General features: G+C 38.2%; 2 protein-coding genes across 2 annotated transcripts in view; one reads left to right on the top strand and one right to left on the bottom strand.

Moving 5' to 3' along the window:
- Nucleotides 1-7344, top strand: part of ints6l (integrator complex subunit 6 like) — a 42019-nt gene extending 34675 nt beyond the window's left edge. Inside the window, exons 12-18 of the mRNA XM_022684243.2 lie at nt 1408-1623; nt 2726-2852; nt 3101-3243; nt 3581-3809; nt 4621-5010; nt 5116-5209; nt 6012-7344. Coding sequence (XP_022539964.2) covers nt 1408-1623; nt 2726-2852; nt 3101-3243; nt 3581-3809; nt 4621-5010; nt 5116-5209; nt 6012-6114 — 1302 coding nt within the window. The 3' untranslated portion in view covers nt 6115-7344. The remainder of the gene's footprint in view (nt 1-1407; nt 1624-2725; nt 2853-3100; nt 3244-3580; nt 3810-4620; nt 5011-5115; nt 5210-6011) is intronic.
- Nucleotides 7345-9852: 2508 nt separating this feature from the next.
- mmgt1 (membrane magnesium transporter 1) lies at nt 9853-13590 on the bottom strand. Its single transcript, XM_007258672.4, has 4 exons — nt 13414-13590; nt 11877-11929; nt 11669-11772; nt 9853-10819 (listed from the first exon to the last, which is right to left on the bottom strand). Exons 1-4 carry the CDS (start codon nt 13490-13492, stop codon nt 10663-10665), a joined length of 393 nt encoding a protein of 130 aa, XP_007258734.2. The 5' UTR covers nt 13493-13590; the 3' UTR covers nt 9853-10662.
- Between the last annotated feature and the right edge of the window lie 1543 nt (nt 13591-15133).

Raw genomic sequence — 15133 nt, forward strand, 5'->3', positions numbered from 1 at the left:
GATTTATCATTCTGAAGCCTAACAGAGAATATTATTCTTTCCATTATATAGATTTCGTAAATCGTATCATACCAATTCACAATTGATAGCGTTTCACACTTTCCTCGCTGCTACACTGAGTATACTAAATAAATACTTAGTTTGAATGCTTGCTGGGGTTAAATAGTGCAACGATTTCAATGCAGATCTGGTCTCATCAGTAAGAAATGGCACCATCTTGTGGATAAAGGAATACATGCATTTATTAAATATATATTAGTATATCAGCAAAAAAGTACAAATATTGTACATAAAAATTACAACATTAAATGAATAATGCCTGTAGCCTGTATCTGTATATTTGCTATATTAGCTTTCTAATTTTTGTTGGTACAGCTTGTGAACCAATCAGAGGTCTTGACTAAAAGTAAATGTAACTTTTAAAAGCATTTTTTGTTTGTTTTAAAGCCATTCTTTAATAGAGAAGAAGGAATTCCGAGTGTTCAATCTAAAGCAGGGGTGTCCAAACTACGGCCCGCGGGCCATTTGGGGCCGTTTCCTTTTTTGGAGCGGCCCGCGAGTTATTTTAGAAATAGAATGAATGTTGGCCCCGCTGTTAAGCAGGTTTTTATAATATGAGACTCAAAGTTTGAACGCTAGGTGTCAGAAACGGGCCAAAGAGTCGGAGAGGGTGCGCAGTTCTAGCGCAGAAAAACGGGCCAAAGAGTCTAAAAGCGGAGAGGGTGCGCATTTCTAGCGCAGAAAAACGGGCCACAGAGTCTAAAAGCGGAGAGAGTGCTCAGTTCTAGCGCAGAAAAACGGGCCAAAGAGTCTAAAAGCGGAGAAGGTGCGCATTTCTAGCGCAGAAAAACGGGCCAAAGAGTCTAAAAGCGGAGAAGGTGCGCAGTTCTAGCGCAGAAAAACGGGCCAAAGAGTCTAAAAGCGGAGAGGGTGCGCAGTTCTAGCGCAGAAAAACGGGACAAAGAGTCTAAAAGCGGAGAGGGTGAGCATTTCTAGCGCAGAAAAACGGGCCAAAGAGTCTAAAAGTTGCCGTAATTAAGGAGTTTAATATTAAGAGACATCATGAAATTAAACATCAATTTGAAAAATCTTAGTTTACACAACACTGTCAAAGATAAAGATAGTAAGTCAATTAAAATGATTTGTAAATGAAATAATCAGGAAAAAAGTATTATTTAAAGTGGTATATTTCATTATTTGTTCATTATTTGAGTCTGTGGTCTGTGACTTCAAATATATTTCTCCTTCTGTCCCCCAACAAAAAAGTTTGGACACCCCTGATCTAATGCCGTGCCTTATTGCTTCTGATCTTGCTGATTTGGTTAATCTCTGATTAAATCTCTCTATGCAGCTGCACATTTTTGTGTTTCAGCTTTTCTATTAAAGTAACTCTGCTTGTCTTTCTAGGCTAAAATAGAGTCAGACCGGATGATCGTGTCAGTAGGTAAGAAGCCCCCGCAGGAGACGGGCATTAAGGTGAAGAATCACTCCAGCACTCTGTCCCTGGCTCACCGGCGCGACTTCAAACAGCTACTGCAGGGCATCACGGGCGAGGTGCCCCTCCGACTCAATGACGTCAACTTCAAAGAGTTTGCCGGCTTCCAGATCGCTCTTCTCAACAAGGTACGACCTGCTGCAGCGGGGCTGAGCCGGCCCAACGCTTCAGTCCCATAAATCATTTACGTCTCAGATCATGTTTTTCGGGTCAGGGTGTAACCGGACAGAGGGAGACGTGGCACCATGCCTTTTACTGCATGAACGCCCATTTAGTCACGTTTTCAAAATCACAACATTTTTTTCAGTTTTATATCCATAATTACAGGATTTCTATTAAGCCTGTCACAATAAACATTTTAGGGACGATATATCATCACAGAAATTCGATAAACAATATTATTGATCAAAAATAGTAAAAACCATCAGGAAAATCAGGAAAAAATCAGGAAAAAAATAACCAAAGCGTTTTGGCACACAGGCCTTCATCAGTCGTAAAATACAAAAGTTAATACCATCCCAGTTTTTAAAAAAAACACACATGATTTCAAAACAACCAATGAAAACACTGGTACTGAAGTAATGAAGATCACATAATCAGCCAATGAAAGCCTGACAGTTCTATCTATCTATCTATCTATCTATCTATCTATCTATCTATCTATCTATCTATCTATCTATCTATATTATTAAGAAAAGACTTTTGTTCAAGAACACACAGAGAAACTGTTAAGAAACCTGATTTTGCTATTTAAAAAGATGCAGAGCTTTCAGACATCAAATAATGCAAAGAAACAAGTTCATATTCATAAAGTTTGAAGAGTTCAGAAATCAATATTTGGTGGAATAACCCTGGTTTTTAATCACAGTTTTCATGCATCTTGGCATCATGTTCTCCTCCAGCAGTCTTACACACTGCTTTTGGATATCTTTATGCCTTTACTCCTGTTGCAAAAATTAAAACAGTTCAGTTTGGTTTGATGGCTTGTGATCATCCATCTTCCTCTTGATTATATTCCAGAGGTTTGCAATTTGTCCTTCATACTTTACCTCTTCCAATTTCCTATTAATGATTAATAAAGCACACAAGCACAAATGAAGTGATACATTGAATTAATTAATGAATTATTTGATAATAATTATTTGTGCATTGTGCATATTTTTATAAAAATAAATTACGCATATTTATGATTTGTATTCTAACATCATTCTGTCTTTTTTGTATGTTAAGGAAGTAAAGCCCCAGGCTTATCGGAACGCCTACGATATTCCACGGCGAAATCTTCTGGATCAGGTCACGCGGATGCGCTCTAACCTTTTGAGGACCACTCAGAAGCTCATCAGAGGCCAAGATGAAGGTAAACAGTTGTGTTCTAAATATCAGTAGTGTAGCCTCAGTGTAGGTGGGTAATCCAGGTCCAGAAAGGGTCTGGGAGGCTCTACTGCAGCTCAGCTGTACACAGATCCATCCAGGCAGCTGGAACAAAATCCTGGAATTCATTTTTACCTTCTGGACCTGGATTACCCACCTCTAGATGTTAGTGTTCTTTTTTTAATGCATATTCTGTTGCAATCTGTCTGTTGGCTAAACTCTTTGATTTTGCAGACTACCTGCACAGTATTCCTGTGGGTCAGATGGGAAACTATCAGGAGTATCTGAAGATGATGCCGTCTCCCCTGCGTGAAATCGACCCTGACCAGCCCAAACGCCTGCACACATTTGGCAACCCATTCAAACAGGACAAGAAGGTGCTCCCTGATTACACACTACCTCATCTATATACAGTTTGCACTAAATATTCTGCAATATTTTTTGTTGCATTATATTATTTTATGCTATATTATTTATTTTGCCACATTATGATTATACTGTTATACTTGTATACTATATTCCTGAAATGAATGAATTCTTTTTGTTTTCCTATATCGCCAAGTATATTGTTATCGCAAAAATACCCTGAAATATTGTGATATTATTTTAGAGCCATATCGCCCACACCTAGTACCTACTAGTAACTGCTAAGTAGTTAACTAGCCTGTATTTGAGCTTATGTGTAATGATATTTTCTCTGTATGTTTATCACAGGGAATGATGATCGATGAGGCAGACGAGTTTGTAACAGGCCCTCAGAACAAGAAAAGGGGAAACGCTGGGGAACCAAACTCGGGAGCAGCTCCGAAGAGGCGGAGGAGCATGTCCCCTTTACTGCGGCGGCCCCAGACTCCGCCCATCATCACCAACCACGTCCTGGGCAAAGGGCCCACAGCGGCATCGGGCCAACAGGGCCTCATTAAACCCATCCCACTGCACAAAGGTAAGAACCCTAGAGACCAGGGGTCAGGGGACTGATGCTCTCTGTTTAAACCCGGATGTCTGAATTTTTATGTATCTAACTGGATTTCCAGTTCAGAATCTGAGATGGCTGCACTAGACATTAACCCCTTAACAGGCCAGGATTTTTAACTAAAGTCTGTCTGACATTACACCACTAAATCTTGAGGATTTCTTTTCAAACATTACAAAAAAAGCTTTAATGTTTGATAAGGACCATTACTGAAAAGCATCATTGTAACTGTAATAGAAAATATAAAAATATATTTAAGTATATCTGCTAATGTCAAAATATAATGTATAAAAACATTAAATTGGCTCTTTTCTTCCAAAAGACTACATTTTTTACACTTAACCCCCTGATTTTAGCTGACTTCACCCTCAGCTTAAATCAAAAAAAGCAAAAAAAAAAGTAGGGGTGTTTTGGGCAGGGCACTGGGTGATGTATGGGTTTAGAGGCAGGGCAAGAGGGAGAGCTAATTGGCTGAGCTGCAGCAGCAGCAGCAGTGAGCCTCTGATAGTGGTGAGATGTCAGCAGGGGGGCGGTATTATTGATCGACTGATCTGCATATTGTGATGATGTGTCTGCGTACCAAAGTACATAGAAACATCATCCTCGTCTATAGCAGAGTTGAACCTGAGAGGGCGATGCAGAGGTAGAAATTACCACAATAAAAGTGTTTTTTAAAGTTTAGGAAATTTGTCAAAAAATTTAGTGGCCCTTTAAGTAATGTAATGGCTAAATGAGCATATGTACTGTATGTCCTGATTGCTCTGTGTGTTTCCCTGTACAGGAGTGGAGGGGAACAGCGTGGCAGGAAGCACAGAAAGCAATGGCGAGAGGGTGTTGATTGGAGAGGCTGGAGATGGCTGGCCTGGAGGAGAGGATGGAGTTGGTGGAGCTACCACTGCCCTCACCCTGGAAGAAGAGGGAGGAGAGGTTCTCACTGACGGTGCAGAGGACAAGACACCCCTGGAGAACAGGCTGGATGAAGACTGTGAGGATGAGCGGCCCTCTGAACAGAACTGTGAGGGTCTGAGTCCTCCAGATGAAGAAGCAGATATAGAGATGAGCAGGGAAGAAGACTCCTCGACACGGGCCACTATCATCATGGTTCCCCTGGAGGGAAGCAATGCGGAGCTACGCACGAGAATCGTCAAAGAGGTCCGGAAACCTGGCCGCAGTGAGTATTTACCCGTTCTGTTATGTACATGCTGTTATGTGAAAATTACTGAGCTGGGTTTTCACTGATTTTTCACATATGTCCTCCAACCTTTGTCGTTTACAGATTATAAGGCAATATTCAGGCTCCTAGATGAGGTGAAGGGGCCAGTGGAGGTGCAGAGGTACTTCATCCATCACGCCATCAAAGAAGCCGCCAGGTCAGTGTACAATGTCCAGATATCACACACTAATTATATATATTTATTTCATGCAAGCCTTCCCTAACTTATTCAGAGCATTTTCACATGTGTAGTTTGTTTGCCTGGTATGAATTAACTAATGAGTTTGTTGGTTTACAATGTTTTCTCCCTCAGTTTGGTTTGTTTTCACACAGGTCGAAACCTAAATGCACCTAAATGTACCCCAACAAACACCATGAGCACACTCGGTATTGTTGTTTTGGTCTGTTGCCGAGTGCAATTACTGTTTTTATACTTGCTGAAACGAATCATACCAAGGGTGCAAACAAACCAGAATAATCCGTTTTAAGCAGATCCAATAGTGCTGGTGTAAAAACACCCTTTAACAAAAAAGCTGTGCTGTGTTTAACATCACTGATATCTGACCACTTTATAGTTTTCAAAAATGACAACTTACCTTGTGCTTCAAACCTGTTTCACAGTAGCTAAAATCTACAATGATCAGATTTTAGATTACCTGTATCATTGAGCTGCTGCTGTCTGTTGTATCGTTTCATAGGAATTTCGGTCATTTAGCAGATTTTGTTGGCGACAGAATTAATCACTGACCCCTTTTCCACTGCATGGCCAAACGGTTATTTTTTTATGTTTTTTTTTTTTCATTTGCTGTCTTGCTAAAACAGGACCAGAATTAGTGACCTGCTACTCGTTATAATTTGGCTACTGTTGGTGTCACTGATTGTGTCTATGCACTATTCTACTAGTCTTCTATTTGGAAAAAATGTGTATAATCTGTTTCTATTCATTCTGTCTCTTTCAGATTTAAGAAGCGTGTACTCATCCAGCAGTTGGAGTCTGCACTGGAGGACATTGAGGACAGGCAGATGCTGCCAGCACAAGTGAACAATGTCCACGGCAGATAGTGAACTGTCCTCCTCGCTCACTGGTGTAGGTGACGATCAGAGAATACGGACGACTGGGCGAAGCAGAGTCTGGCTCCATTCTACGGATGACACGCATCGGACAGTTCTTGCTTTTTATAAAGGTTACAGATCTGACCATCGTCCCTGATCATTTTAGCACATCGGGCAGTCCATGAATAATATGCACTCTCCAGCAACGGCAAGGTCACCGTGTCCTGAGAGGATAGCAGAGGAGCAAGGCCATATGAAGCAATTATGTCTGTACGTCTGTAGCTGTCTGTCCAATGTTGTAGACATCAGTATGTAGTTATGAGTAGAGGAGAGCTTGAGCGGTCTTCGGTGGGTGTGTAACGTGTTTGTAAGGAAACACCTGCAGATCGTTAGGTCAGAGAACAGGACAGAACACTCCAAACCAGCTTGGATCGGCCCCCGTCCTGCTGTAGACCACTGTAGACCACTTATCCAAGAGCAATAATCCTGATCCTGGTCTGGTTTCACATTTATTATCAATTACTCAAGAGGTCTCAATACAAGCTGATGCCCATACAAGCCGGGGTCCATGTTTTCACCACCATTTTGACCTGGGTGCGTTGGTTTATGACCTCCACAGCTGGTTTGTTTCTGTGTAAATGGTGACACGCAATGGCAAACAACACACAACAAACCACACAAACAACCAGACCAGTTGATTTGCCATTCAGAGCCAAATCAATCGGGCAACATACAGCATATCTTTAAAGCAATAGGTTCAAATAATAGGTTCAATCCAGTGGACACTGGGAAGCGTTGGTCCAGCCAGTTGTTGCAACAAAGCGCGCTCTGCCAGCTGGCCCTTCACTCGGCCCCCACAACGTCACTTTTATTCAGACCATGAGACACAGTCAGTACAGTAGTTGTTCTGAAGGTCTACTGCACCCTCTCAAAACGAGCACCTGTTCCTCACTGGGAGCACACGACTGTCATCAGCTTCTTTTCACATGCAAAAGCTACCTTAGTGACCACATTGTTGTTCATTTTGTTTATTTTTAAAAAGCAGATGTATACAACTTTTTGATGTTCATAAATAATATAGATTATTTTTGGATGGTATTCTTACCAGAAAATGAGAATATTTTAAGAATTGTATAAAACATTTTTTTAACTTTGTTATTATATATGAAATGGAAAGTTTTATGATTTTTTTTATGAAAAACAGTGAAAATGAAATAAACAACATAAACAAAATAAGCATCCAATGTGTTTGGGATTGCATCCTTTCAACATAACAGAGTCAAACTTCTCTGGAACTCCTGATTCTCTCCATGGTCTGGTAGCTGTATTGACTTCTGTTTCAGGTACACTGCTTTCAAGTCCTGCTGGAAAATGAAATCTGCATCTCCATAAATGTTTTCAGTAGCAGAGGGAAGCATGAAGTGCTGTAAGATTTTGAAGGAAAATAAAACTGCACTGACTTTAGACTTGATAATAAAACACAGTGGATCAACACCAGCAGATGACATGTCTCTCCAAACCATCACTGATTGGTGGAAACTTCACACTAGACCTCAAGCAGTATGGACTGTGTGTCTCTCCACTCTTCCTCCAGACTCTAATCCCTTGATTTACAAATAAAATGTAAAATAATATTCAAATTGTCTGAGATACTGACTTTTAGTTTTTCATCGGCTGTAAGCCATAATCAACAATGAAAGGAATAAACGCTTAAAATAGATCACTCTGTGTGTAATACATCTATACAATATATACGTTTCACGTTTTATACTAAATTACTGAAATAAAGTAACTTTTCAATTATATTCTATTTTTTTTAGATGAAGTCTCAGTAGATAGGCCTTTGCTTCTGTGAAAACCTGTAAATAACTCTTTATGTGGCAACAATTTCATATTTTACACTTTCCCTTAATTATAATACTTAAATATAAGGAGGTTATGTTTGTACCTTGTTTAATATAAAATCACATTAAAACAGTAAATCAATTAATAAAATGAACTTGATTAACCTTCTTAAAGTTCTAAGCCATTCGAAATACCATCCAATAATGCATCATAAGGCCAGCATGCTCAGAGGAAAGTGTCAGATCCCCAGCTCTAATACAGCAGCCAACAGATGCCCGTGTTGAACAGCCTCACAGTACGAGTTACAAGGGCCAGTTATGATCTCTCGGACTTTGGCTGCTGATGTCGAGGTAACACAAAGCCACTTCAGACTTCCATTTGTGTGATCAAAAGGAATTAAAGAAGTGGTTGTCAGAGGACAGTTCTACTGAGGACAGGGCTTTAGCCCCTTAAGCCCAAATACATGACTTGGTAAATCAGAAGGTTAAGCTGTAATCCAGTCTGCTTTGGTAGATCTTTAACCAGTTAGAAACCTGCAGAAACGGCAAGAAGAAAACCCAAAAGCTCTGCTCTCAATAAGCCTGCTTTGAATAACCTACTTCTCAGTCCAGCAGGTTCTTTGATCACATTCCCATCTCTATTCTCCATCTCAAGACTATAAAGATCAGTTTCCAATCTGTCTCTTTTAGAATGTTTCTAGAAGTAAAGGTTAGTTAACATGACAGCGATTAAGCCTTATCATAAATAATAGTCTCTTTATAGTGAAAAATCTTAATTTAAAATACTGTGTAGTCCAAGACTAGGCTTAAATCACTGAGTGGGAAACTTGCACAAATGTTTATGTCCATTTATTCCTCTGAATCATATGTTTTAATTCAGAACATGATGTTCCGCACGTCTAAAGAATTAATGTTGTGTAGTTGTGACACTACCAATATTGCAAAAAAGGATTAGTGAAGGATCAGGACGGAACTAGCCTCCTTTTGAATATACATTATTGGAAAACTATATGATATATAATTAACTCTGACATTTAACACATTACACACAGAGCTTTTAAAATAACTAGTCGTACACCAGGCATGCCCTAAATATTCGGCAAAAACAGCACTTTCAGTGTTTAACCGAAAAAGTAAATAACTAAAAAAACTTTTATCTAGGACATTGATGGTTTGAGAGCACTACGAAATTGCAACCCGTGTAGAGTGAGACAATTTCTGTAAGTGCAGCAACCGAGCCACTAAACCCTAAACCATTTTTTTTTCATTAATAACTGAAATGTGATCCTTTGTAGTTATGAAATGTACGAGTCCTGCATACAATTTTCCTAAGCTTAAAAAAAAAACAAAAAAAAAATTCCATCTGTCTCTCAGGTTCAACTGTGCTATAGGCAAGAATGATGTGTCTGTGTACTTTGGTACTCAGACACATCACAATATGCAGATCAGTCAATCAAGAATACCGCCCTCCTGCTGGCGTCCAATCAACTACGCCTCAGCACTAACAGAGGCACACTGCTGCAACTCAGCCAATCAGCTCTCCTGCCTTTCCCACCTCTAAACCCATACATCACCCAGTGCCCCTTCCAAACTTCCCCTTTAATTTTTTTCAAATTTGAGCTGAGGGTGGAGTCAGCTAAAATCAAGGGGTTTATTGTTCCTTTAAATACACAGATTTTTAAAATGCTTTTTTAGGCTATTTAAATCTATGCAACGGTAAACAGTAAAATCAGTGTATATCTAGCCAGAGATTAGGCATAGACCATCAGTTTTGGCCAAAATCTGGCCGTAATTTCTGTGCATCCCTACCGTACACCGTGGTAGAATCAGTCATATGACCAGACAGAAGAGAATCCCTGGGTCAGTGACGAAGAGCAAACTTGTTTAGGTCCAAATGCATCAATAAAATCTCAGTTTTTATTTTATTAAGTTAGAAATAATCAGATGCATCATAACATAAAACAAATGAAAAAAACAAAAACAGAACAAAACAGTGCTCCCACCCACCCAATAAAGTCAGGTGTACCATTAGCTGCATGTTCACAGTATTGTTAATGTCGTTATTAAACCTATTTACTTCTCTTTTCCCCCGACCAGACATCGTTTTATTAATTTCTCTAACCTTAAATCCTTAAATAGTATTATTTGCATACGAAATGCTATTTTTTGAAGTCCATCAGTCATATACATAATATCTGAAAACACATACAAGCAATGGTCCATTGTATCAGCCTCCTTTGAGCAGATCACATGGAGTAGAGAAAAAAAAAATCCAAAAACATATTTCAGTAAAACATGGCAGCACAGCAGGAATTGTGGCAAACCAAACGGTAAGGGTGACGGGGATGTGTGCCCCTTGTGCAACAGCAGGATGACGTCACTCTTCTCTGTCTGCCATCTGAAGGGGAACAGATGTGCATTTCAGAGCTTTAAGACTCCCACACAATACTACCACATTAACAAATGTAGGAGTTGGAGGGAGAAAAAAAAGAGGAGTTGGCACAGTCCAAAGACTTTGAAGTAGTAGTAGTAGTAGTAAGTAATAGTAATAATCACGTGGATGAAGAGATGCAGATTTGTACAGCATAGTCACATATGCACGAAGAGAAGTGAAAGGAAAAACAGGTTGATCTTCCCTTTCCAACCGAGGAGCTTACTGATGCAGAGAGGAGAAAAGGGCAAAACGGGCAAGGCAGCCCTTTCAAGGCTAGTCTCAGTGAAAGTTCTCCAGCTTGCGTAACCGCAGGGGATTGGAGGGCAAGGCCTGAGGAGACGGAGTGGCAGCCTCTTGGTCAGGTGAGCTGAAGAGCACCCGGCCTCGGTGATTAAACAGGTAGAAAGAGGGGTGGTTTCTCAACGTGTCAAATGTCCTGGGAAAAAGGGGGGAGCAAAAAGACAAAAAAGGTGAGTAATGTTGTTAATAGGGCTGTGTATTGGCAAAACTTGACAACACAATACGCATCACAATACAGGGCTTACGATTCAATACATGGCGATACACTGCGGTACTGTAAGCAAGGGATATATTATGTGGTATGTTATTTCAAATTCTTTAAAAATTCTTCAACTTTTTTCCCCCCTATTTTCTCCCTAATTTACAAGGCCAATTACTCTACCCACTCATTGGGACCCCCCCAATCACTAATGACACCCCAACACCAGGAGGGTGAAGACTAGCACACGCCTCCTCCGATATATAAGAAGTCAGACTCCACTTCTTTTAAAACTGTTGCTGATGCAGCATTTCCGAGTATCATCACAGCGCAAAAAGTGCAGCGACTCGGTTCAGATACATCAGCTCACAGATGCCTTATGCTGATCAATATCACCCTACGAGTGATGTGGGAAGAGAGCGCCATCTACCAACCCAGAGAGAGCAAGGCCAATTGGCTCTCTCAGGGCTCTGGTAGCTGATGACAAACTACATAAACAGGATTTAAACCGTAGTTGATTTTTTTCCAGCCGCAGCCACTGAAACTCTTTGATAGCTCCTGCGATGTTGGTAAAGATGAAACTGAAACTTTATGTGAAGCACTGCTCATCAGTTTTACAGTGTCAGCTATTCAGGCAAATGTAATATATAGGTCAAGTTAAAAAGTGTGCACAAACCAAAATAAACAACTGATTAGGTGATAAAATCGTATTGGGTCACTACACTTTCTGTGTAAACATAGCCTTAGAGTTCAGATGACATTATTATTATTATTACTTGGACTTACTTGTGTTTGAGCTCTGAAGAAGCGTCCATGTCTTTAAACTCACCAGAGATGTGGACTATTCCACAACATGTAATCACAAACGCTAATAACGTCTGTAAGACTATCTGCAAACAGAATAAAAACACATTTCAGAAATAATAACTCCAAAATTTCACTTTTTACCAAACTGACACATTTAACATTTAAAATGATAAGAAAAAGAACTTACATCTATTGGAAGAGTCTCATTTTCTTTTTCTGTTAGTCGCATGTATGATCGATCTAGAAAAAAAAACACAATTGGTGTGATCAATTTTAAATGTCCTCAAAAGCTGAACAAAAGGTTTTGGTTTTTTTGGGAATATGCTGAAATGTGATCCATCTATAATCATTCTGTAATGACAGCACTAATCTTTCCTCTCTGCCAGTGAAGCTGTTCTGCTTTCTGAAAAGCACTTAGGCAGTTTTCCACATGACAAACAAAATTCATATTTTTTATGCTGTTCATATCAATATTGGAATTATATTATAGCTAGAAATACTATACAGAATATATATTGTGGTATAAATTTTGGCCCAATTTTCTACGACTAGACGGACAATATTGGGAAAAATAACATTGCAATACATTTCTAAGATACGTATTTACATATAAGCAAAAATACAGTAATTTTAAACAGATTTCACCAGAAATCAAATTTGGACTAAAACAACCAATCGATTAAATCAATTATTAATTCTAATGATTAATTGTTCCTTATACAATAAGGTTCTCTTAAATATTTCATTATAAAAACAATATTTGAACTAATATATTACATATAGCTTGAATTAATTATATTAACACTATGGCATTTTTATATTTCTTGAGAATTTTAATCAAATACTGCTTTGTGTGTTACTGTTTAATGTTGCTCTGGGACTACAAATTTAAAAAATACTGTTTTAGAGATGACATTAAATAAAATAGCCACATTCTAAAATGCTGCCTGGGGCTACAACGAGTTAATAAACATATTTTCCTTATATCCAAAGAATAATCGATTAATTAAGTAATCAACAGACTAATCAAAATCATCATTAGTTGCATTCCTTAATCAAAATTCTTTTTCAGTATCTAACCATTAAAATAAAAATGATAATGGCTGAATAAAATGTAAAAACTGCACAATGTAAGTTAGTAATTATAGCTATAGCTTTGTATAATTATAGCTGACATCATTAACTTAGCTAATTAACTAACTGTAACACCATATTCTCTAGACATTTATTTTAATTGACCCTCAAAAAGACGTTAATTAACGTTTAACGTTACATGAGACAAATCCTACTGTATTAACCTAGCGTTAACTAGCCAGTATCTATCTTCTAAGCGCTTATATAGCTTAGCTAGCATTTTTGCTAATGCAAATGCTGTGATCTAGCCTGAACCGCATACACACGTATAAATCTATAAAGTCTGCCGTGAAATAAACACAGCTAAAACTAGCTGACTACAGTATAAATAAGTATAATAATATCAGTGTGTAGACTGTTAAAGCTGCTCAATGTAAGTTGTATAATTAGCTATAGCTGTAACTGAGGGTCTGGCTGAACGCGCTGCTGCTGCTGCTGCCGCCGCCGTTAAGTCCGCAGCGCAGCTTTAGCACTCCGGCTAGCTAAGCTAACCCGCCAGCTCTACAGGCCACGAAGCCCGTATACACCATTTTATAAAGCTAGAAAATTTAACACAAGCCCCCACAGCCGATCCCCGCACCACTACTCACGCTGTGCCGCCGAGAACGCTGCGTGGGCCAGCGCAAACAGGCCCAGACCAACGACGCCTTTCCAAAAGGACGAAGCCATTTTCCACTGAGTGAAGCACTGAGCGCTGACTGAGCAACGGGCAGCATCCCTTACCCAGCGTCCTGTCAAAATAAGAGTTTTGGTCGGGAGTAGAAATCCAGGCCAAACATGTCGCCTCAGCCTCCGTGCTTTTATTTTGAAAAATATTAACGGTTTAAAAATGGCACCTGTCGTTATTAGCATGAACATGCATTTTCTAGTACTGAAGAATACTATATATATTTTTGTTAAATATATATTTATTTATTAAATGCACAGGGGTGATTGTATTATTTTCAATATCTTACATAATATAGAAACCATAATTAAATAGAAACCACACGTAAAACAATCCATTACATATATTAACCCTTTCAGACCGTGTATCTATTAAAACATCGTGTATTTTCTCTATTTTTAAATGTTTTGTTGCTCATAACACTATTTAAGAGCTGCTGTTGTCCGTTAAAATAGACCATGAACCAGGCCCCGCCCACTGCAAAAACACTGGGAAAACAGTAATACTACAGCCATTGAGGCAAAGTAACAGCTAGTTTTTGCTATTTTTTTTACTGTTTAAGGATGGTTAATGAAATATTAAAAATAAAAGATTAAAGATCATAATGAAATATATTACACACAGGTTCCAATGCAATGGAAATAAAAACCCTGTTTAATATTTTAGTTTATTGGATGTTTTTGCTTATATAGGTTTTATAGTAGAATATTAGAGTCTTCTTTTCTGTGCATTACAGAGAAAACAGCATTCTTACATTTTTTCCATCACTGAAGGTAATTCAGGTCTGAAAGTATATATATTTATATATGACAATATAGCAAACAAGTCATTGGTTAACAGCTTACAGCTGGTAAGTAGCAATGAAAATGAAGCCTACACACACACACACACACATATATATATATATATATATATATATATATATATATATATATATATATATATATAGATAGATAGATAGATAGATAGATAGATAAAAAATAAATAAATATATGTATATTTTTTATATATTTATTTATATATTTATATATATTATATATATATATATATATATATATATATATATATATATATATATATATATATATATATATATATATATATATATGTGTGTGTGTGTAGGCTTTATTTTCATTGCTACTTACCAGCTGTAAGCTGTTAACCAATGACTTGTTTGCTAAAAAATAAACCCTTCTTTTTTTTAACAATATCTTTTTTCTTTTTTTTTTACAATATGCTCTTTTTTTACAGTTTCCAAGAGTCTTTTGAAGGTGTAAGAAACAGTACTCTCGCTCTCTGGCTTCATCTGTAATTTCTCTAAAGAAAAGACTTCTTCTTTTAATAGTTACATAGGTGCATTTTTCTGGTTATCATGATGAAAGTGTGAATGTGCTGTCTGTTGTTTTAATGCTTCAGTAGAGAATGCAGTAACAATGTTCTGTTCAAATACTGCAAGACTGCATTTTTAAAAATCCATTTCCAAAGCTTAGTTTATTTCCATTGCTGCTTCCCAGCTGTAAGCTCTTAAACAATGAATATCTAAAAGTCTTAAAGTCACCCCCATGATCTAACACCTGGGGTACACTTAAAGTATATTAATTATGAGATAAAGAAGAAACACTGTACACTGGTGTGGCTCTCTT

This window comes from Astyanax mexicanus, chromosome 10 (genome assembly GCF_023375975.1).
Source record: "Astyanax mexicanus isolate ESR-SI-001 chromosome 10, AstMex3_surface, whole genome shotgun sequence".
NCBI lineage: Eukaryota > Metazoa > Chordata > Actinopteri > Characiformes > Acestrorhamphidae > Astyanax > Astyanax mexicanus.

What these genes read in the sequence shown, in the direction of transcription:
- mmgt1 (XM_007258672.4), bottom strand. Translation starts at nt 13,492, where the DNA reads ATGGCTTCGTCCTTTTGGAAAGGCGTCGTTGGTCTGGGCCTGTTTGCG. An exon ending in AGCGTTCTCGGCGGCACAGC is followed by an intron (nt 11,930 to 13,413) that starts GTGAGTAGTGGT and finishes TTTTTTTTCTAG; the next exon opens with ATCGATCATACATGCGACTA. An exon ending in ATGAGACTCTTCCAATAGAT is followed by an intron (nt 11,773 to 11,876) that starts GTAAGTTCTTTT and finishes TTCTGTTTGCAG; the next exon opens with ATAGTCTTACAGACGTTATT.